General features: G+C 33.9%; 1 protein-coding gene across 1 annotated transcript in view; it reads left to right on the plus strand.

The window, feature by feature from the left end:
* Positions 1-299: 299 nt before the first annotated feature.
* The window catches only part of LOC134540949 (uncharacterized), a 30,191-nt gene continuing 5,557 nt past the window's right edge, over positions 300-24,933 (plus strand). Inside the window, exons 1-2 of the mRNA XM_063384037.1 lie at positions 300-320; positions 2,068-2,118. Of these exons, the coding sequence (XP_063240107.1) occupies positions 300-320; positions 2,068-2,118 (72 nt within the window). The remainder of the gene's footprint in view (positions 321-2,067; positions 2,119-24,933) is intronic.

Consider the following 24,933-nt stretch of genomic DNA (forward strand, 5'->3'; position numbering starts at 1 on the left):
TTTTTATTTATATAAAGACTGGTAACAATATTTTTAATTTAAATAATTTAAAAAATTTAAAAAATCTCTAGTTCAGCACAGGCCACTGGCAAGGCCTGACATTCATTCTCATAGATCCTAACAATTTAATATCCTAAACTTTGTTTTTCATTCTTATGGACCCAAAGACTCTAACAACTTTTATCTTGACATTCGGCTACAGAACTTTGAGTAATACCATACAACCCAGTCATATATCCATCCTGTGTATCAGAGTGACGAATTTAGTCGCCATAAGGGCATGTCCACTGGCCCTCAACATGTGGGCAACCAGTAGTCTGGTAAGTTTTCGCAGAAAATTTCTCCAGTGCAGGTGTGTCCTCGATTAGCCACTCTGGGCCGGACAGTCCACTCCCACTTAGAATGTAAGGTTGCTCTTCCACAGAGATTTTGCCATGAAAACGCGACAAGATTATCATCAGCAAAGCAACCTAATGAAGTCCACCATGCTTTGCACTCTGTCGTAGATTGGCCACGCCAGAAAGTATACAAAAATAATTTATTCAAAAAATAGTTACCAAATTATATGACAATCATTTTTAAATATGTTTTTAAGTAATTTATGTTCTTAATATCACAATACACTCAAAATTTATTGGATCACAGAGGTATATAATTATGCAAAAAAAAAAACAATACAGATAATTTCCCTTTGGAAATTTTTCTCTAGAGTTGTAGCATCAAAAACATGAACTGGTTGACTTAAGAGTAATTTCGCTTGATTAGTAAAACTACCGGCAGTCCTACTGTTTTCATCACATAAAATATGAAAGAGGGCTTTAAGATTTTAAAGGTTATATTATGAAGAGGAAGTGAGAAATCAAATTTATTATTTGCATTAGTCTGCACTCGAACATTGGCCGAATATCTCATATACCAACCTCAGATAATACAGAGGTGCCCACCCCTTGGTGCCCCCCCCCCCCCCCAAACACTATGACTCACCCCCCCCTAAACTAATGATGCCCCCCCCCCCCGAATTTTTTATGCCATTTTCTAAATTATTTACTCAATTATATTATAATATTATACCTTTTTAGTATTATATTTTATCACACTTTGCATTAATTAAAACTGATTTTCTAATAATAATTTTGGTCATATCAGGTAATATTTCCATCCTGAACTGACAGATGACAAACTGCTTTTGTTGAGGAAAGTGCAGGGTTGCCAATTTGATTTACAAGATCCCTTTCAATTATCAAAGCACCAGAATCGTATTTTCACATTAGAAGCTATAATTATGTAAATAATATATACATTTTCTCGTCTTTTAACCACCCCCCCCCCCTGAAATTTTAATGACGCTGTCTGCGTCGTTACCCCCCCCTTGTGGGCACCCCTGGATAATAAGATTTAAATGTACAGTTGCTCAGAAAGCCTTTTCACAGACGAGAGAGCCAAACACCCGATCGTGCATCTTCGGTTTTTTTTTGTTCATTGTAAATAAATATGGCGGTGTTGATAAAAGGATACTAATTGTCAATTAGGTTAGGTTAGCTACATTATAAATACTTTAAAACATTGTGGACGGTTGATTTGGTTAGGATACATAGCTACATTAAAGATACGGAAAATAACATGAACTTCGGGGAACTTCGGGTTTTGGCTCTCTCGTCTGTGAAAAGAAGGCTTCCCCAGTTGCTCATATTCCAGGAGTGAAATTTACTGGGTATTATAATAAGTATGAATAAAATAAAAATTTACAAAAATTCCTTAAATCATATTAGATTATTTCAAATTATTAAAATAGTGTTATTAAAATTATAAAATAAATTTAAATTACCAAACATTTCAATGATAAAATTTGCTAGCAATAGAACAAAAAATAAATATTTACAAACGAGAAATTTAGTTTATTTGCAATAACATATTTTTTAAAAGGAATTTAGTTTACCCACCCCTAATCAGTGTCAGTGGTTTAAAAATGTTTAATTCTCACTAATTTATAATTATTTTTGTAGTTTAGGTGGAACTGTTTCTATATATTTTTATCATTTTCGTCACTTTGTTTTACAATGTTGGTAGTGCTTTTTCTTTGTTCAATCTTGTAGTGAAATTATCTTCAAATCAGTTCAGGTTGGTTTATTTTATCAATATTAATTTAGAATTGCTTTTATTCACATTTCTTATATTACTTTTGAAATCATAATAACTTTAACTCGGTAAGTTACTTTTAATGAACTATTAAATTATGATATTTTTTTTTTGCTTTGTTCTAAGTTTCAGATTAATCACTACTTACTTCTAAATTTTACTGCGGTCTATTAGGGTTTATAGGTTAAAAGCATTAATTCGTACATTTGTGACCAAATAATGTGCTATATTTATAATACTTATATATTACTTACAAGTAATTCGTTAATTTGGGCTTACGAAAAAATTTCATATATGTTTACCCACATTTAAGCTGAAGAATTAAAACTTAATGGAACTTAACCCTTTGCAGTTCTATTTTGGTTTCAGTTTACTGTGTAGGAAATATAAAAATGTAGTTCAAGACTTAAATTTCACTATACAAGTGTTGATTATTGTAATGTGGTCCATTATAATTTTTTTAAATAATGGTAATAAATATAAACAACTATCTAATTGCAGCATATGGACAAAATACAAAGAAGTACGTAAGTTATAGGCCTACCGCTATAACAATATTATTGCAATAAATACACTTGCACACTCCCTACATTTGTTACATTGTTTTATGTTTGACTATTTTATATGTTCATATTGCGGAAGTATTTTTATCCACAATTGTCAAAATACAATGTTTACTTGCATACTCAACAATTATTTTGGTAAATATGTAGTGTAGCGGTATTTGCGAAAAAAAATTAAAATTCCAAAAATACTTTTATAATATGCTCTTTAAATTCCTCTTTTCAATAAACCACTTTCACAAAAATTTTCTTTGACATTTAAAATAACTTCTGTCTAGTTAGAATATAGTTGTTTCAGCGTAAGCCATGAGAGAGTTTGCTCACAGTAATAAGCAGTAAAAGTTGTTTGTGAATATTAAACTATAATAATGTTTTAGCCATATAGTACTTGTAAATACAAGTTCTGAACTTAATGGAAAGGTATTTCAATGTATAGCCTATTATCTCAAATTTTTGTATGATTCAAGGATCATTGTTGTGTTTAAAATGTTAAAATCTTTTCCTAATAATAAGTTTGTGACTATAGTAGGTGTAATTCACAATCTTTGTGTTTAGGCTGTTGTTTACTATGTTGGATATATCTGCTTTTATAATTTTCGTTAATAATTTCAGTCTTTGCAAAATTGCTCTTGTTCTTGTAAAAGTAATAAAATAAGGAACCTACACTTTATTCACAAAAAATGCTTCAATTTGATAACCAAAAACATAAAACTACTTAGCAAGTTTGTGCTATCTAGATTGAACTACAGTAAACAAGCAGTTTGCTACCAAGTCACCAAGCCTAAATTTTAGCTGTTTCCGTGAATATTTCACATTAGTTTTTGTTTTACAGTAATAAAATGTACAACAATTTCTTTACAATTAAATCATAAGACTTCGAATTTATAAGTTATGTTGATTTAAAATCTCATATATATTTTATCAAGCATGGAGTCCTATTATTGGTTTATTACATAGTTAGAGGCCTACAAGTACTTTTATACTGTACATGTGCATATTGAAAACTTACCCATTTATTGTTTCTATTGATTAATTAGAAATGTAAGTTAGGGTCTGCTTGTTTTAACAATTTTGCACAAAGGCCATTCATTCTACATACCTCTTACTTACTTATTTGTGTAGGCCTGCGTTGTCCACATAAGTGATATTCTTGATTCACAAGGCAACACCTAGCTACCCCAGCTAGACTTTCATGTAAACAAGTTTGCTTACGTGATTGCCATAAATCAAAAGTGTGGGTGTTTTTTCCATGAAAAAATTTACTCTCTATTTAGGTTCATTTTTTCTCAGTTTTTTCTTTTGCGTGCAAATGGAACAATTTCCCCCCTGATTCTTACGTACTTATTATAAAAATTTGTAATGGAATGCAGAAAAAAATTAAAGAATAATCCAAAATTGAATTTGCACATACACAGCACATATCCACCCACAAACTACAGTTGGAATATAAAACCTAGAAATGACAGAAGTGTACACTAAACAGTTGTGAAAATAATTTTTTTTTATATATTGAATGTAAATGTCTTGGCATTTTTAAGATTTCTCTGGTGTTATGGTTCTAAAGGTAGGCTATATCCCCATCCCCACAATAAACTAATATATGGGATTTAGAGTATTGAATTTGGGAAACGCGAATGCACCTTAAAGTTTAGTTTCAATGAAAACTGAAAATGTTAATTTAAAGGTATTTCATACCGTTTCAAGTACTTGAATTGTTTTGTTAACATGTTATATAAATAGGTAAGCTTAACTTTAACTTCTTTTCTTTGAGGTTTTTTTTTAATTTCCATAGAGGAAACTGCATTATGCCTGCATTGTGTACACCGGTATGTGTATTAACTTTTTAAAGTTATTTATTGGTTTCTTTTACAAAAATAATACCTTAAAAATAATTAAGTAAACAACTAACGATGTTTGATTGCTGCAAATTAGTAGGTATATATAGTTCATCCTGGCACACCGGTGGGTGGTGGGGGATCCGGGAATCCGCAGCGGCCATCTTGGATGACGTCACTTCCGGCGACCATCTTGGATTACGTCACTTCCAGCGGCCATATTGGATTTGACCTTGACCTTTGACCCCGGCGGGCATTTTGTTTTTATCCGCCATTTTGTTTTCTAGATCATTCCGCCATTTTGAGTTTCGTCTGCCATAGTGATAAATTTTTATTTATTATTCGATGTTAGTGAAAAAAAATTAAAATTTATAAAAAATTAAATTATCAAACATTTTAAATAAAATTTAAAAAATATATTATTTAATAAACTTTTATTTAAAAAACCTGCGCATCGAACACCCCACTCTTCATTATGAATACACCATATAGTACCCCACTCCTCTGTTACAATGACATCGTCATCGAACACCCCACTCATACCTGTTACAATTTTTCGTTACACCGCATTCTTTAAAATAATTTATTATTAAAATAATAAATATATAGGTACCATTGTCGTCTGCGGAGGCAGCCATCTTATTTAGTAGAGACCACCATCTTTATTTCATCTGATGGATGTCATGAATGGGTGTAGGTTTCTAAAGTACGTTAGTGTATGTAAGGTCGAGTTCCTATCCCGTACCAACATTATTATGAACCTTATAGGCAAAAATCCACAAAATCCAGTCATTTTGTTGTTGTAACCACCATTTTTTCTTAAAGTCTTATAATTTATAGGTTTTAACTAAAATATATGTTATGAATACTATCGTTGTGGATGCGATAGTTAAAGTAATGATAATTAAAAAAAACATTTATTAACATCTTAGCGGACCAGAAATTTTTCAGAGTCCTAACCCACAAGTAGATAAGTATCTCTTCTAAGTAGGAACATGTTTGCGTACATGTGTTTACAAGAGCTGCACGGAAGCAGATATTTTAAATGTTGGGGTATATGGGTCATTCTATTAAAACAAGCAATATTGTTGTCTCTTGGGCCTATGTGGTTCTTCAGATTAAATAAAACCATTACAAAAAATTTACAATCATGAACATCCTATTCACTATATAAAATAACATTAACATGTAAAAAATATATTCACATTAAATTTGTTTATAGTTTTTATGTTTAAAAAAAGTCATTGTCCTGGCTGTCACTGGTCATATTTTATTGAATTTTTTTTATTTAACCTTAAAAGAAAATAATTTTTTTAATGTATGTAATTTTATTAATATATTATAGATTTAGAACTATCACTTAGTAATAATTGAGTAAGTGTTGCCACATCAGAAGACTACTGTAATTGTAATTTAATAGTTGTCTCCAAGAATATCATCATTGTCCTGGTATCATTTGATTCATTCGTTTTAGCAAAGATAGGTATTAGCACAATTTGAGAGGATTTAGCCATATATTGGTGTAAGTATCAACTAAAAGGATATGTGTCCATTGAAGATTGTTTGGAATAAATTATTCTTATATTGACAAAGAAGAATAAGTGTGTGAGTGTTTATGCTTTTTAACAGTCATTTTCCTGGGCAATGAGTCTTACCACAGGTAATGTAATAAAATAATTTTTGTTTTATTTTTAAGTGTGTAATATCAGTCATAAACAGGCCATATAATATTTAACCTCAAAAATTTTGGAGGGAACAATATATACTTTTTTAAAGTCTGTTTCATCATTGTCTTGGTCATCATTGTCCTGGCTATAATGAGGCAAGACAATGACAACATGGCAGGACAATGATGTTATTTGCATACTAGGTAGTATTTATCTCGTGATTTTTGTTCACCACCACATTTTATCACAGATGTCAATATTCATACAGTTATAAATGAAATTGTCATTATTTCCCAGATATTAAGAAGACTAAAATAATTATGGCTTTCAAAATGCAAAATATTTTATGCCTATTTAAAGACACGTAAATACTATTTTTATCTTGCCTTAACTCAACAATATATTTACTAAGCTTAACTATGTAATGAAATGGAAATTAATAGAGGTTAGGTCATAGTGAAAAAAAATAGTACTACTACTTCATGTGACAAGCACTATCATAGCTAATTATTCACAGCGCTGTCGTTGCGACAGTACTTTGAACGATTTATTGTCTTGTGTCATTTTTAATTCTGTTCCATTTAAAACCAATTAGGATATGTTAATTAATATTGTTGTTGAACAGGTCACAATCACATTTGAAATACTCATCTGTTCTTTACATACTATGTAAATGCATTATAAAATATTTAAATATTTTCAGGTTTGAAGAGCAGCAAACATAATGGGTAAAATTAAACAATCAAATGATGAAAGGTTATTGAAGAAAAGACTTGCAGAGAAGAAGCGCCAAGAGAGAATAAAAAATGACCCAGGACGATTGTTACAAGAAAAGTTAAAAAGACATGCTAAATAGGAGAGACAAAAGAAAACTGGAATTGTCAAGCCTGTAAGCAAAATGACAATGAGAGAACAGAGATTCACACACAAAAAATGGAAAGAAAATTCTAAACATTACAGAAAAAACAAATATAATTCCAGTGGCCAGTCATGTCCAGACATTCCACCAGATGAAGCAGATGACCCGCCTGAACCTGCTCCTGGTCCATCAAACAGTACCACAACACTTAATACAAATAAGAAAATAAGTGCTGGTAGAAGAAAGGTTAGTCGAGATCGGGCAAAACGTAGTAAAGCAAGCAAGCAAGCTCTTGAGAGGTAAGAAGGTTCCAAATGAAGTCAGAAAAAGGCTTATTTTTGGTAATGTCTTAGAAAAACAGCTTAAAGACAGTTATGATCTAATTAAGAGTGTGAAATTGAAACAACTTTTCATCAAACTACTCTCTGGAAAAGTAATAAAAAAATACATGTGTTTGAATAAAAGCAAAACTTTTTTGAAATACAAATGTTTTGTTGCCAATCATAATCGGAGAGATTTGATTTATTAAAGAAAAGTGAAGGGTGAGGCCATTAAAATTCAGGAGAGTATTATTAAGTTTCTTGAGAAAGATTAAAATAGTAGCCTTTGCCCAGGTAAAAAAGATTGTATAACAAGATTGGGAGTGAAAAAACAAAAACGACTGTTGAGCGAATCAATGAAGATTTTGCATGAAAGATAGGGACTGAAGGGCCCTACAAAGTATGCTATGCAACATTTTGTAAATATGGACCATTTTGGATAGTTCAACCAAAGAATGTCCTGGCATCCTTCTATTTAAGATCACATCAGAATTTATTGATTCCATTCACTCAAAATTCCTGTCTAAGAAGACATTGATCCCTTTCAAAGGCACCATGAAGGTTCATCAAGTGACACACAGTTCCAATGAACCAAAAACATTACACTTTAGATCACTAAGCTGTCTATGTCCCACATATGAAGGATGCAATCATGGATATTATCTTGGCTCACAAAAAATGAATGGCCAGTTTACTACAGATGAAAGTAAATGTGGTGATTCTGCAAAACAAACTCAATTCAACATTTAAATGGCCCCCCAGAAAAAGACATATTGAGTTACGCCTTTCACAATGTTAAAAAGAAGACTGGACATCCAGTACCGTGTGGCAATCGTGCTTTTCAATTCACATTCAGGGACTTTCCGTTTTGAAATGCAGAAATTGTATTACTCTTTATTTTATTGCTTTTCAATGTATTTACTGTTATACTCAAGCATATATCTTTAGTCCAATATGAGATGAACTAATTCTTGTTTTTAGTAGGTACCTACATAACTTATTTACATTTTATTTCATGGATGTGCTAGGACTATCAGAGTTTTTTGTATGTTGTTATCATTGTCCTGGCAGCAGTGTCATTGTCCTGGTACACAATTTTTAAAATATAATTTTTTTGTATGTAAATAGTGAAATTATTTATTGCTCATAAGCTTATTTTGTTATGAAGGCTAAGTAAAAAAATATCAATCCATAAAAACAAAATAAATATGACTTTTATTCCAAAGATTCTTTCCATCTGAATATTGCTTTTTTTAATAGAATGACCCATATATCCACCCCCCTCCCCTAAAATTTTTAATGAAAGAAAAAACTCACCGAGCTTTAATCGTTCACGTGAATATTATGTTACAAACAAAAATACCGATTCACATTTGTACAGTATTAGATGTTCCCCTATCTTCACGAGAGAGACCACATCCAATACACAACCATTTACGTTTCAACTTAATGTCTGATCGCTATAGTGTATATGATGCAGTTACAACACTCACCTCAGCCATTACCTACTGTCGCTACGAGCAAAGCCATGACCTATTGCCACTACGAGATGCACTTCATATCAAATGAAAATAGTATTTTTTTAAGTCGTGGCAAGAAGTCGAAGTAAATAAAATATCAAAAAAATATTTAACACTATTTAATAAAAAAAAACACACACTCCTTCACACCATCTTCTCCCCCTTGTTAACACAATACCATTCAGAAGGCGTTACCGACCCCCTTCACAACACCCCGCACCGCAGTACTTTCCATACTAGCCATCAATTACTCTGTCCACACAACTATACAAGCATCACACAGATCCAAAGTCGATAATTGAGGAATAAGTATCTAATACCCCCCCCCCCCCCCCTTTTGCAGCAATATCCTCCACAGTAATAGTGGAGGTCACAGGTACATCTGCGATGTCTTCCGACTCTTCGTCTTCATCCATCGCAAGAGCTTCTTCTTGACCACTAGGCTCCTGACAGCACGCATAGAACTCATCCTCAGCAATCTTCTCATAGCTGGTTCGACACATCTTACTAGCTCTGTTGATAACTACGAATGATACATCCTAAGGCTGCAATTGTTCAACTATCCCCACCCCTCTAACCTTTCTATCACAGTACTGTTCATGCTTGCCAAGCACACACGTCACTGACGCACGGCCTTTGACGTCAGCAGACATACCCCCTCCCCCCTCACCCTGAACCATCCACACCCCAAATAGCTGCGTCATTTAGACCTGTCGCCACGCGTCCCCAGCCTCATAATACCATTTTAATCACCTTCGACGATCATCCCAAACTCTGGTAACTTGTGAAAAGTTTCAAACAGTACATAAATAAATACATTTTTTTATATATTTTAGACTTGCATTTATTAATATATAAATTTACATTACAAAACATTAAAATTTATATGGCTTCAGTAGATTTTATCCAACTGATTTTCACATTTATCGAATCCTAGCCACTTCACAAACAAGGGAACATCTTTCTAATATATCAATTTTTCTACTTAATAATCGCTTGGGTACTTGGTAGGTTGAATTTCTTACCCATAGAAACCACCACGTATCGCCGAACCTCGTAAATCTTCCAAGTAGTAACATCTCAGATGGTAATTACTTATTTTAACAACACGGAATATTTATGTCGACCATTTATAAATACACACAAAATATTCAATTTTAGCTCTTTTGATATATAACTTCAAACCTACTAACTACAGCTTCAACAAACCAATCCTTAAGTTAGCACTACCTTGCTCGAAAATAATCTAAAAAATCACTAAAATGTTAAAGTACTGTAACTGACAAGTTACACAGAAGTAGTCTAAAAATATTCAAAGTCCTGGTAACTGGTAACTTTTACAATATTTTAATTACAGAGAAGCATTTAGATGAAAAATATTCAAAGTCCACACAACCCCCTCTCCACACAAATGTTTTAAGTACAGAGAAGCATTAAGCTGAAAATATTCAAAGCCCTACATAGTTACATTTTCACACAAAATATTAAGTACACAGAAGCATTTAGCTCAAAAATATTCAAAGTCCACTCAACCGCCTCTCCACACAAATGTTTAAATACAGAGAAGCATTAAACTGAAAAATATTCAAAAGCCCGCACAGCTACATTTTCACACAAAAGTTTAAGTACACAGAAGAAGCTAACAGAAAAAAATGTTCAAAGTTCTGATAGCTGACAAAATTATTTAAAAGATCATATAGATGTGTCAAACAAAGAAGAAGCTTCGATGCCTAAGATTATGAAATATGACAGTAATCTGGATGCGTATGTTGATCATGATGATGGCTGTGTCGATGATATCTGAGAAGATGATGAGGATAATGACTATGTAGCTGGTGTTAAAAACAAAGAATCTTTTGATTTTAAGAATACTGACAGCATAAGAGATATTATATGTGTCTTGGGATGGTCTAAATGATTTGTTGGCCGGGGTGATACATTTAATTGTTTCTTTTTGTGTAGGATCCTATACTGATATGGATGGTATCACCTCCATACTTGAACTCATGCATAATTTTTCGACTTGTAATTATTACTTTGGTGGTATTTGAGTGATTTTTATGTTGGATTGAATTCAAAGGGTGGTGGGGGTAGCTGCAATATGCTAATGTGCGGATTAATTTGATGGTGTTGTGGGTTGGTTTGATAATTTATCACTAAGAATTATGGATTTAATGTAGATTTGTAGGTATGAAGTTATTTACACAAAATGTTTCGTGTGCAACCAGTCCCATGCTTAGTTTTACACATGTATGTGTATGTTCTGAATCCGAAAAAAATATTAGATTTTAATTTTTCTATTTCCTTTCATAACTATAACATTTACCATGTCAAGTATTGTCATGTAGAAGTTTAACTGTGTGTGTAGATAATGGCTGTGTGCTAAGCGACTCTTGGGTCCACGATGTTGTGAATTGCTTGAGACTGTTGTGGATAGCTCAGGCTCTCAGACATTATTGAGAGATGAGTCATGATTATGAAAGTACCTCGCGACCCCATCTCTGTTTGTCAAAGCCAATAGTGGTTGTACTTGGTCCATGCTATAAAGGTTAATCATACTTGTTGTATGGTTGATACATGTTTTAACCCGATACCCCTTCACACATCACAGACCTACCGAAACTCAGGAGTTGTTATGAAAACCTGCACATGAGCTACGTTTTGTGCTAAAATTGTAACAATTTTTAGGTTTGGTTGGTTTCAAACAAGGGGCTTCTTTGTTATATTGAGGGGTAGTATGATTAGTTGTAGTTTGTTGGTTAAATTTTTGGATTTCGTGTAAATGTGTGGATTTGATGCTATGTATTATTTTTTCTTTTGCAGATAGCTATCTATATGATCTTTTAAATAATTTTGTCAGCTATCAGAACTTTGAACATTTTTTTCTGCTAGCTTCTTCTGTGTACTTAAACTTTTGTGTGAAAATGTAGCTGTGCGGGCTTTTGATATTTTTCAGTTTAATGCTTCTCTGTATTTAAACATTTGTGTGGAGAGGCGGTTGTGTGGACTTTGAATATTTTTGAGCTAAATGCTTCTGTGTACTTAATCTTTTGTGTGAAAATGTAACTATGTAGGGCTTTGAATATTTTCAGCTTAATGCTTCTCTGTACTTAAACATTTGCGTGGAGAGGGGGTTGTGTGGACTTTGAATATTTTTCATCTAAATGCTTCTCTGTAATTAAAATTTTGTAAAAGTTACCAGTTACCAGGACTTTGAATATTTTTAGACTACTTCTGTGTAACTTGTCAGTTACAGTACTTTAACATTTTAGTGATTTTTTAGATTATTTTCGAGCAAGGTAGTGCTAACTTAAGGATTGGTTTGTTGAAGCTGTAGTTTTTAGGTTTGAAGTTATGTATGCAAACATTTTCATGTAATGGGTAGCTACATTGTTTTCTTAAGACTTCTGTTATAGTTCTCCGTACATCGGGCTTCCTTCGTGTGTTCCGTGCATTGAGCACAGACTACAGATTGTTGTGATTACATCAACCATACAGAAATTTCGTTTCTGTCCTGCTACCTATATGGCAGCTAATAACTGCTACCGTTATGAACGTCAGTGTGCTGACAACCAGCAGCATGACCTCAAGCAGTGTTATCTGTGTGGAAAGATGGTTGCTCGCAGTGATAAATTGCGGTAATATCTTACAACATGTACTGGTGCTGCCCTCACGACTTCAGTCACCTGGTGTAGCTTCTGCTCCAAAACCTTCGAAAACTCCAGCCATGTCACACATCATGAGAAGACGGCTTGCGGTCCCAACCCTTGCCATAAAATGTATTCGTATGGGAACTATGCTAAAGTGTTCGCCAGGGCTGGTAAGTTGAAAGCACATACCAAAGTGTGCAAGGGTCCTGATCCACTATCAACTAAAAAGCACAGAATGGCCGCGCTTAAGCCTGTAGTCATACCTAAGCCAAGCACCAGCCGAACATAGCTGGTGACACGAGGCGGGTTTTGGCCAACATCCACGACTTCATCATTGCAGAAGTGGGAATCTGGCGTAACTTGAAGACTTGTGTGGTAGAAAATAATACCAGTTCTGTCAAGGACACATGTACATACTTGGACGCCATCAAGGTTAAACTAATAAGCTAACTTCTAGAGGAAATTGAAGATGATGGTCCACTCAAGTATTACATCGTGCTTGAGTGCAATTGTGAAAAGCCAATGGGTACGTGTGAAGACAAGAGGGCCTTCAAAACCACGAATGTTCCACTCTTTGCAGTTCGTGAAGAGGAGGATGTCATTACTGAATACATCTTTAATATATGTAAAGAGGAATAGTACTAATTATGAAAGGGCTCCGGATGGTATTTGTTTGGTGTTAAGCGACTACAACTACACATTAACAAGCTTGATCCACTTCGAGCTAGCTCCTACATCGAAATACCTACCTGCATCAAAGAAAAATATGCGGTGGTCAATCTGTAAATACTTAGATGAGCACATGCGTTTTAAGTGTGCAATTCTGGTCAAGTTAGATGCGGGTGCGCATCTGAGCATGTTAATGTGTTACAATGACTTGGAGGGGGAGTTGAACTTCACTAACAACGAGTTTCTCAATCCACTTCGCCAGATCCCTCTGTTCGAGAAACAGAATCCTCGTGCCTGCATAAACATCAATAGCATCGACGAAAATCAGATGATTGTAACATCACGAGTCGCTCTAGAAGAAAAAAGAACATCACTTTAAACTTCTGTTCTTGGTCTTGAAATATGTGGTTTTTTGTGAATTGTGTAGATATTTTTTTTAAATATGCTGAGATGTGTTTGAAATATGATGAATTGTGTTTGAAATATGAGTATTAGTGTTTTAAATGTGTGTTCACATTAGTAAAAAAAAGTCTGTATTCTTTTAGAGGAATGATTCTGAGTTAATAAATTAATTTAGTGAAATGTGCTTCCAGATTTTCTTGAGTCATATATCTTTTATTGAGTTTTATTTTTTTATTGGTCTTGGAATGTATTGAGGTATATCCATTTGTATTGCGAATTCCTGACACCAAATAAGAAATTTTCGCATTTTAATCAGGTGGTACTTGAATAAAAATATCCATTACTCATTCGTTAAATAGGCTAAGTACAGCCGCGAAACACTTGTTTGTAACCTGATTCTCTCCCCCCTTGAGGTATGGTTAAACAAGGCTGGTTAAGAATTGTGTGTCTATAAAAGCAAGGAAGTGAAATGGTAGCAAAATATTAGACGACTATAATGATCACGAGAAATGTGAAGATGATGATTCTAATAGTACTATCCCAGGTCTTGTTAATTATTTGGAACTAAAAGTTAACGAAGAAAGTAGCATTTTCATTGGGGATTAAAAAAAAATTACACCAAGTTCTAGTCGCCTCCATGAAATTGAGAGCACTTTAGAACAGCCTAAAGCTGGAAAGGTCGAAGACTGCTATGATTCACCTGAAGCTTACAAGAACTAAGACTATGATTAAGAACTTGAAGCTCACAAGATCGAATACTGTGATAAAGTGTTGAGACCAAAATGATGGAAACGACTTATTAAACTAAATTATTCAGATTAGGCTTATGATGGTCAGTGTGGCGATTACAATTTTAATGATTTTGAGGCTGGTATTAAAAACGGAACTTTAGAGGTCTTAAAAGTATTAGTAATGAAAATTTTCGTAAGATGTTAGAAGCCGATCATATTTATTATGCCACATGGAAATATTCTAACCTATTGGTAGATAGGTTAAGACTTCTACTTGCCTCGCAAAAATGAAGAAAATGTACCCAATACCAAACAAATATGGTCTATACTTCGTGAAATAAGAAATGTATGCTACATACAATAATAACTTGTTTTGTCTGCATGTGTATAAATGTGAAAAACCAAATTATACTTTGGATAAAAAAGTTTGTTTTATTTATTGTAATCTAATTTCTAGCTGAGGTTGGGTTCTTGTAGTACAACTTCTAACTTAAAGATGTAAAATTCGTAATAAATAACTAACAAAATGGAGAGTCATAATAACGTCTTTCCGGCAATTGTGGCGGGTACGTGCTACATTGTAACTAAAATCATTTGGAGCCAAATTTGGATGGAGGCATTGTAGCCGGCTTGAGCTGGATTCTATCGTTTCCTTTAGTATTTTAGCTAATGTATCCTAGATATCGTATCCTACTGAGTTGAATGTTTTATCCAAATGTGTGTCCGTTTCATTGAATGTTTGTTGTCAAGTCTGTAGCCAGGGCTGAATATTTAATGGTTCAAAACCCCTTGGTCTTGTAGGAAGCATAAAATACGTATTTCGGGGATGTTTCGGCTCTACAGTAAGCTTTAAATTTGCTGGGTTGGTATTTTTATACCCAGATTTTTTTCTATGTGTTTGATGTATTCTTGTAGCCTCGTGGTCTTGTAGCCTGGTAGTATTGTAGACACGTAGCCGATTGGAACCTTGTAGCTTGTAGCTTTGTAGCCAAGAAGTCTTGTAGCCATGTTCAAAATAAATAATTAAACTATGTTCACCGAGATAAAGGATGGGTGGATGAATGATTCATTCCTGCTCTAAAGGAAGTCATGTGAAGGGAGTTCGCAGCAAAAGGGAGTTATATTTGGATTTATATTTTACAGAAAATACAGAAAAACTGGCATGGTGCCTGTTAATGTAAAAGATAACTCACTCCTGGAAACTGTTTATTTTGATGCAAATAAACTAGGCGTAATAAAACTTGGAGCTAAAATTGAATATTTTGTATGTATTTATAAATGGTTGACATAAATAGTCCGTGTTGTTAAAATACGTAATTACCATCCGAGATGTTACTACTTGGAAGATTTACGAAGTTCGGCGATACGTGGCAGATTCTATGGGGAAGAAATTCAGCCTACCAAGTACCCAAGCGATTATTAAGTAGAAAAATTGATATATTAGAAAGATGATCCCTTGTTTGTGAAGTGGCTAGGATTCGATAAATGTGAAAATCAGTTGGATAAAATCTACTGATGCCATATAAATTTTAATGTTTTGAAATGTTGTAAATTTTTTATTAATAAATGCAAGTCTAAAATAAATAAAAAATGTATTTATTCATGAGCTGTTTGAAACTTTTCACTAGTTACCAGAGGTCGGGATGTTCGTCGAAGGTGCTTAAAATGGTATTAAGAGGCTGGGGACGTGTGGCGACAGGTCTAAATGACGCAGCTATATGGGGTGTGGATGGTTCATGGTGAGGGGGGAGGGGGTAGGTCTGCTGACGTCAAAGGCCGTGCGTCAGTGACGTGTGTGCTTGGCACGCACGAACAGGACTGCAATAGAAAGGGTAGAGGGGTGGGGACAGTTGAACAATTGCAGTCTTAGGATGTATCATTCATAGTTATCAACATGTGGAAGCAGGTATTCGCGGAGGAGTAGCGCAAAACATCAAACGTCATTGTGTAGCCAATAACGCCTATGTGCCTGAGACATATGATGCTTCCAAACCATCCATATTCCTAGAGTATATTGATGCAAATAATTTGTACGGGTGGGCGATGTCTCTGCCACTTCCAATTCGCCATTTCAAATGGTTGAATATATCCGTTGATGTTATGTCTATTACGGAAAATTCACCTACTGGCTACATAATTGAGTGTGACATGGAGTACCCTCCCGAGCTCCATGAAAGTCACAAAGACCTGCCATTTCTTCCCGTAAATCAGTGTCCGCCCGGCGCAAAGCAATCAAAGCTGATGACAACGCTGGAAAATAAAGAGCACTACATCGTTCACTACAAAAACCTACAGCAAGCGGTATCTCATGGACTAAAAATCATAAGAATACATAAAGTTCTTCAGTTTGAGCAGTCGGCATGGTTGGAGCCCTATATTCGGCTGAACACCAACAAGCGCAAAGCAGCAGCCAACGAGTTCGAGAAGGAGTTCTTCAAGCTCGCTGTGAACTCGACATTTGGTAAACTGATGGAAAACAAGAGGCGGAGGCTCAAAATGGAGTTGGTGTGCTCTGAGAAGAGGTTCAAGAAGTTGGTGTGTCATCCGTCCTTCAAGGATCGGACAATGTACGAACCGAATTTGATGCTTGTCCACCTTAATCATGAAACAATAATATTTGACAAGCCGATCTATGCCGGACTAGCAGTACTTGATCTATCAAAGACTCTCATGTACGACTTCCACTACAATACCATGAAGCCTTAATATTCTGAAAACATTCATCTGGCGTACATGGATACAGACAGTTTTGTCCCACATAACACACTTGGTTGCAGAAACGTTGATCCAACGTTGAATTGTTGAAGTTGGCAACATAAGTATCGACAACGTTGTTGCAACGTTTCCACGCGTAACGAATTTACATACACAAATTTATAACGTTGTCACAACGTTGATAGTGGTCATCTTTGCGTATCTGCTAAAAGGTCATAACATTGTTTGTCTTTCAAAGTTTGAAATAAATATATTAATTCTTTAAAGAGTATTTTTCAATCATTTAAATTACTTTTAATATTTAATTTAAGTTTTATGTTAGTTTGATACTATTAAACTATACACTAAAATGTAATTTTAGTTGCAAACTGACTTCAAAATTCCGTGTTTGATTGTTTATTTCTTTTGTGGTCGTTTTATGCTCGTTCAACATTTTGGAATTTCACTTGGTTTTATCGTCGGATTTTCTTGAAAATATGGAGGTAAGAATATTTTGAGGATATTATCTCGTAATGTGAATGTTTATGCTTTCGTTCTCTCCGCCCGCCGATTCTCCCGCATGTAATATAGAATTAAAGCTTGGCTTACTGTTAAACTAATTAATGAATTACGGTAGTCGGGACGAGCATTTTTGAGATAACCTAAGCTAACCCAATCTAGGAACCAAGCCCTATTTAACCTAACGTAAACTAAAACCCGGTGCACACGGAACAATATTTTGTACATGTTTGTGTACTTTAGGTACCTATATCGGCTCGTAACCTAACCAAACCAGTTAAAATCTAATAAACAATCTATAGGTTTATTAGATTTTAATTGGTTTGGTTAGGTTACTAGCCGATATAGGTACCTACTGGCTACTGGGAATGTTACAAGATTTCGCGGCACATGATACTGGCTGCTTTGCTAGTTCTGTACAGAGTAATTCCACCAAATATAATTTTAACCATATAAATATACTTTAATATAATAAAAACCTTTTTGGAGTCAGTTGGAGGTTATGTGTAGCTGTACATAATAAAATTTACATTTGAGTAGTTTAAATTTTGTTTGGATTCTGAAAGTTCCATTGATTACAGACTCTTGCTCCTCTTGATTCAAAGGAACAGTCTTCTGGTTCAGATTTAAGGAAGGATTTACCTTTTTGGGCTGTTGATCACAACATACTACACAAAGCATTGTCTTCTTTATTAAAAATAATTAACAAACACACATCAGGTTGTGAAATTCCTAAAGATGCTCGTACACTGTTGCTTACTCCTAGAACTATATCATTATCAGAAATCAAATGCTTCCAGGTGAATATCTTCATTTTGGCTTAGAAAAAGCTTGCAAAAGAATTCTACAAGAACATGATGTGCGGCTAGATGTTTTAAAGGACAGTTTAGAGTTATTGGTAAATACTGATGGATTGCCATTAGCAAAATCTTCTACCAGTTGCTTATGGCCTATTCTGTGTTCATTGTCTGCAATCAGCTATGTATTTATTGTCGGTGTATACATGGGTATGAAAAACCATCATCTACTGTTTTTCTGCAGCAGTTTGTCAATGAAGCTATTTCTGTATTCAAGAATGGTATTGATTTTAATAAGCATGTTAGTGTTACTTTGCATGCACTTATATGTGATGCACCTGCGAAAGCTTTGTTGTGCATAAACATGTTCAAATTAAATAGCACAAATGTGTATTAGAAATATATAGCATATATATATATATATATTTATATAAATTTTAAATATGCCATGCAGATAGCTCGAGATTGAGACGTCTCATCTGAAAATTTTTGGTTCAGACATTGGTATCTGTCGATTCAAACCTTCTGCAAATGTGGGTAATCTCACCAATATGATTATGAAAAACACTTTTTACATAAAACATATAATATTGTACTACCATAATTTTTTATTTATTTATTTTTTCAATTTCCGACTCATTATAAAGAGATACTGCGCTACACAGATGCTATGTACTGAACTTAGGTACTTGTGTGTAGTAATCCATCAATGATAGTGACGATTTTCGCGAAAATGATGTTGCGGAATTTCAGTTGAATGTCCAAATCCTTGGGTACGTCCGGATCCTGGGTGGTTTCCATGAAATGTTTTTTTTTTCTAGGACAACAACGTCTCTTGTTTGGGTTCTGTGTGCTTGGGTTTGCGTGTAAATTAATTTTATGTCAGTCATGATTTATTGTAACTTTCTAAATAATTTTTTTTTGCAGAATGATGTGTGTTTTCTTTTGTTTTTCTGTGGAAGACATTTTGTTGCAATGATGTGTGTTTTCTTTTGTTTTTCTGTGGAAGACATTTTGTTGCAATGGCATGTATCCACAATAACTAGCATTCTTGGAGTTAAATGCCTTTGTCAACTTTTTCAGGTACAGTTTCTTGGTGGTATTGGTGGACAGGGCATTTTTTCATGTGTCAACGCAGTGCTCAGGAGATTGATGACAAATTCTGCCGCATCCCAATACAGCTGGATTGGGTTCAAAGGAAAGAAAACATTTATAAATTTAAGACTGTCGCAAGTTGTGCTACGTAAGTTTTTTGTTAAAGATAAGACTATTTACATTAATGTTTTTTGAAAAAGTATTGCACCATCTTTGTGTGCAACAATTCAATAGTTTATTTTACAAGGTATTCTTAAAAATATTGTACTTAAACTAAATTATTAATTTTTGAAAGTTATCAGTAACAGCTTCTTATAAAATTGTTATAAAATAATTTTTCCCATGTTTTGTATGTTTTACAATATTGTTGACTGTGAGCCAAGGCCTTATGTTGGAGTAAATACGGTATTTAAACATTTATGCAGTATAGTGGGTAGATGGCAACAAGAAGTTGATACGCATAAAAACGTTTGCCAACGTGAAAAAGAAAATTGCAGCACTATAATTTAAAAATGGTATAATAACAATTATTACATTTTTTGCAACACTGCAATGAAAAATATTTTCCTTTTTTTTTTTTTTTTTGTGTGTGGAGGTGGTGGCATCGTATGTATCTGTGTCTGTTCCAATGACATTTGATGGTACCACTTCTTTTGCTATGCAAAATTTACTGAATGCAACAATAATTGTGGTTTTCTTATTTTTTTCCAGATGTTGTACGGTTACGAGTACCAGGGGCTACTGAAACTGAAGTGTCAGAGCAGATACAAGCTTGGTTGAAGCATACCAAAACAAGACTTGTCAGAACATCACAGTACTATTATATTTATATCCCATATATTATCATCATCATCATCAGCGCCACCTGAAAATGGTAAAACTTGCCAATGTGGGTGTGAAAATAAGCCGATGATAATTATCGTTATAGCGGATTTCATGTTAGACCGTACTCGCTACGACAGACTTTTACTGTATGTGTTTCCAAGTTCTATTTTTTACTTACCACGACAATAAATTGACATTTTATGATTATAGTGCTTCTGCTTGGATAGTATAACATTGGTTCCACGTTAAAGCAGTGCACTGGGATTACGCAGGGAATGTGGGAAATGTACAGGAAATTAAAAGGACACCTTTGCTGGACACCCTGAATGTAGCTTACAAAGCATATGGAATGAATAACTTACTTTTCAGCTGCACTTGTACTAGAAATGGCCATTTTACTCTGCAACAGCACAAGCTATCACAAAATATTCTTGTCACAGTAGGGAGTTCCAGGGCCACCAAGTGCTCCACGATGAATTCCGTAGATAATTAAAACTTTACAGTTAGTTATTTTGGTGGCCATTTTGAAATACAAAATAATTGCAATCCAGGGGACAATCAGAATCCCTTGCGTAGTGTACAAAATAAAGCTTTTGTGAAACGTTTCTGTCCGTCTGTAAGATCCAGTGAATGACTGAAAGGAAGTATCTAGATTAGAGTTATACTCAAAATAGGACTGGCGTTGTTACTGTAGGAAGCATGGAACTGTTTTATACTGAGGAGAAATAACATTGACATAGATGACCGAAAAAATAATTTAAAGTAGGCATCTGCGAGAACTCAAATTTTTGAGCCGAGTCACACTTGAATTAAAAACTGCAGATTGAAATATCCAAGGCTAAAAAAAAAACTGAACTTATGAATTTTTATTTGTACCATAATAAGCACAACTGTTTAGTAATGCTGCATTTTATTTATTGTAAATTTTGTATAAAAATAAGCTCCATTCAAAACTCGTGAGCTTTCTGGAAAACTTGCTCGAACTCAGCTTCAGTTCAAAAACCTTTACTTGCAGATCCCTAATTTAAAGTAAAATATTATCTTGTGTATAATCCTTCATGGTATCGGCACATAGTATCGCCAGAATTGGCCCATAAGAATCTGTAGTAATGGAATTGATAAAAAGTTGTATCAGTCCAGCCCTACTGTTTTGTTACAGTAGAACCTCGTTTTTACTTATTTCAAGGGACCAAGAAAAAAATAAGTAAAAATCGGGAGAAATGTAAAAGGAGGGAAGTGTTTGAAATTTTTTTTATTCTTACTATGGTGGAAACAAGCAAATACACACAACACCAAATAAAAAAGAGAAGATTACGTTTTTACTATAACAATTATCTCACATGGTGAAAACAATAAATCCACCCAAACTTGCAGTAATTCACAATTAACGTTTATTTAAAGTTGAAGATTAAAATTTTGGTTATTGAAGAAAGGATGTGAATGTTAAGCATTTTAAAACGTCCACTATTAATGGTGAGATTTTATCACACAATTCTTATTTCTGACTTTGTGTATAATCGCTTGTTAATATTGATTTAATTTCAGAAATTTTATAGTAAACATTTGTTCTAAAATAACACGGCTACAGAACATAAAAGGTTAAAAAAAACTTTTCAGATGTGATGTTTGGAAATTCAGTGCTGCCAATCGTGTTTCTGCAATATTTCTTATGTGGTAAACCGAAAATTGCCGAACATGCATGAATTCGCCATATTTACAAGAATTTTATATGTTGCTTTTAAAGTTATGTTAGTGGTACCACCGTAGTACAATATTTATTTAATTAAAAACTCCACTATACAAAACTTAATTTTTAAGCATTATTCATTAAAGTTCAAAAGGGAGAGATAAAATATCAACTTAATTTTCACGTTCACGTCACCAAAGATTTGTTTACAATGGGTAAAGAACCTGCCATGACCTCAAAACATGCAATCACGTATAATAAGTAAAGTTTACTCTATTAGCTTTCAACTTTTATTGTTCCATCACAACTTTTCTAACGATTTTCTATTAAATACAGCACTGTTACAACGTAAATTGAAGGAAACACTTTCGTTTAACACGGGAAAATAATGCATTAATACTGTAGGGAAAATGACGGTGCAAGAGAAAAAATACGTTAATCACGGGAATTCGTTGATCCCGGGTTCGTACAAATGAGGTTCTATTGTACTTTATCAATTGTTCTGGCTAGCCACAGGGATAGGTACATCCAGCATATCAAATAAGAGAGCATATTTTTTGAAAAGTTTTTGGAACTGTTTCACTTTGTGTACTGAAGGAAATGTGATGGGCCGCTCTGTCTCTAGTAATGATCATAACAATGCAAGCTGCTAACAGCTAGGGTTTTCTGTTCAAAAGTTGGATTTCAAAAAGTCTTTCCAGTGGTGAACGGACTATACTTTTAATAAAGCAAAAAATCCACTGTAAGCAAGTACATATTATGTTTAACACTGCAGTGTTTTGCAACAATAAGGAATAAATAACTTTTTAACTGTGAATAAGTGTGTATCATTTGCTCACTACAAAAGAGTGGTTGGCTTTTCCTACCACTGTCTTATTTATTTTAAATGTCATAAAATAATTATTTACAATGTTTGGTAATTAACAGATGGAATTATGGTAATTCAGAGACTAAACATGTTTTTATTTCCAATCTTCCAGCATTTCATATACGCATTTTGGTGTTATGAAATGCACTCATTCAGGTTTTGAAATGTTCACTACAAATGTTGATCCAACACAAACCGTGATGGATTTCCCTTTAATTTGTTTATTTATGTAGGCATAACATGGGTGTTGTCTAAACACTACATTTTTATATATATAGCCTTTGCATTACTAAGAATGGTATTTTCTTTTTCAGGAAGTTGCCAGTTTCTGACCAGTGTTGAAAAAAGAAGCATAAAACTTAAGTGAACTACTTTGTAATGAATTTTACCAGGACATGAATTATTGTGCCAAATGAATGTTTAAAAATACCTTGCATATAATATTTTGATACTCTACTTTGAAAACTATAAAATACTTTGTAGAAATATTGCAGAATTAAACTTTTACTTCCACTTATTAAAAGGTTTTGTTTTTTAACTGCCTTCATGCAACACTAATGTCTTGATTCAAAGCTACTAAGCCTAACCAAAATACTTACCAGACCAGTCTCCAGCTGCGAACGAGTCTCCTCAAAACTCGGTCCAATCTTCAGCGTGACCGACTCTGGCTTTTGTGATCTCGACTTGAAGGTCCTCCGGAGTCAACACAGACACATTGTTAACTTCAAGGATAATTTTGCGAACATGGTGCAAACCTTGTCTGTCGATTATGCCTCAATATATCGAGGGTCAAACGTTGACCTCTTACTACAAATAAAAAAACTTAATTTTGTGGAAGTAAAAAAAAGTTTGTTTATTTTAATGTTTTCTGTGTGACTCATGTAAAATATTTTTACTGTAATAATAGTGAAGCTATTAAAAGATAATTCTGTCATGTACTACTATTTAATTTTTCAGTATATATTTTATTTCTACCAACAGAGTTTATTTTTTAATAACTTGTGTGTATTATCTACATTATCTATTACTTACTTAGATAAAGAGAATTAATTCATCGTACAGTAGCATCCCGATTTGATGAGATGCCATGGTTTTCTAAAATCTTTCCGCTAAATCAGTGTTTCATTAAATCCAACTTCACCATTGACCTCCAAATGTCCTTTGGTACGACATGATTCATGTTTTTCTATACCAAGTTTTTAAATTGCGAATGTAAAACTTATATCACCCTACTTTCAGATCTGTCAGAAAAGTGAAGTTACTGTATTTAATTGCATAATGTCCACACATTTATTTTTAAATACTTGAAATGGATTTTTTTTTTTTTTAATTTACATAAAGTCCACACCAGATTAAAGTAACAAGATATTAGTTCCGTTCTGAGAACGTCACCATCCTGGTTTTTTTGTTTATTGATCACTGTTGCCAAATCTATGGCGAGTTATCGTACAACGCAATAGTATTAAGCGAGATTCACGCATTTGTTAATTACGTTAAGAAGACACAAGATTTTTGTTGCTTGTACCAGAGTTCTTGCTACTTTGTACATTAAATATATCTGTAAGGTATAGCAATGCTTGTATTCCGCCATCTTTGCCATCATCTTATTTACCGCTGGCTCTACCAAACATTGTGTCGCCATAAACATAGGGAGGGAGGCTCGCCAGCGCCGGCTAATGCAGACATTAGACATCTGCCGCGTGTCGTCAGTGGCCGCCTTGGCCGTCACAATCATTGCACCAATTACACTTCTTTCTGTCCAGACAGTAGAGTGTGTGATATCTGACGGACGAGACAGTCATTGGTGTCAACGACTGCAGTGTAAGCATGGTCCAACTCCGGTTGGTTACCAGTGTGGGTGATCAAAAATAATATTGTAACATTTTTACGCAATGTTTTCTCATCACAGCAAGGTTAATCCAAATAAACTAATTATGATAAAAGAAAATTTTTTATTCTACATAAAAACATGATGTAAAATTTTGAGAAAAAATAATTTTCGGACTTTACCTCATAACGTCCGCACCCATTTTTCTTCATAAAAAATGTTGCCAAATTATTGCAGACATTATGCGAGTAAATACAGTATTAATGTG

Source organism: Bacillus rossius, chromosome 17 (assembly GCF_032445375.1).
Source record: "Bacillus rossius redtenbacheri isolate Brsri chromosome 17, Brsri_v3, whole genome shotgun sequence".
NCBI lineage: Eukaryota > Metazoa > Arthropoda > Insecta > Phasmatodea > Bacillidae > Bacillus > Bacillus rossius.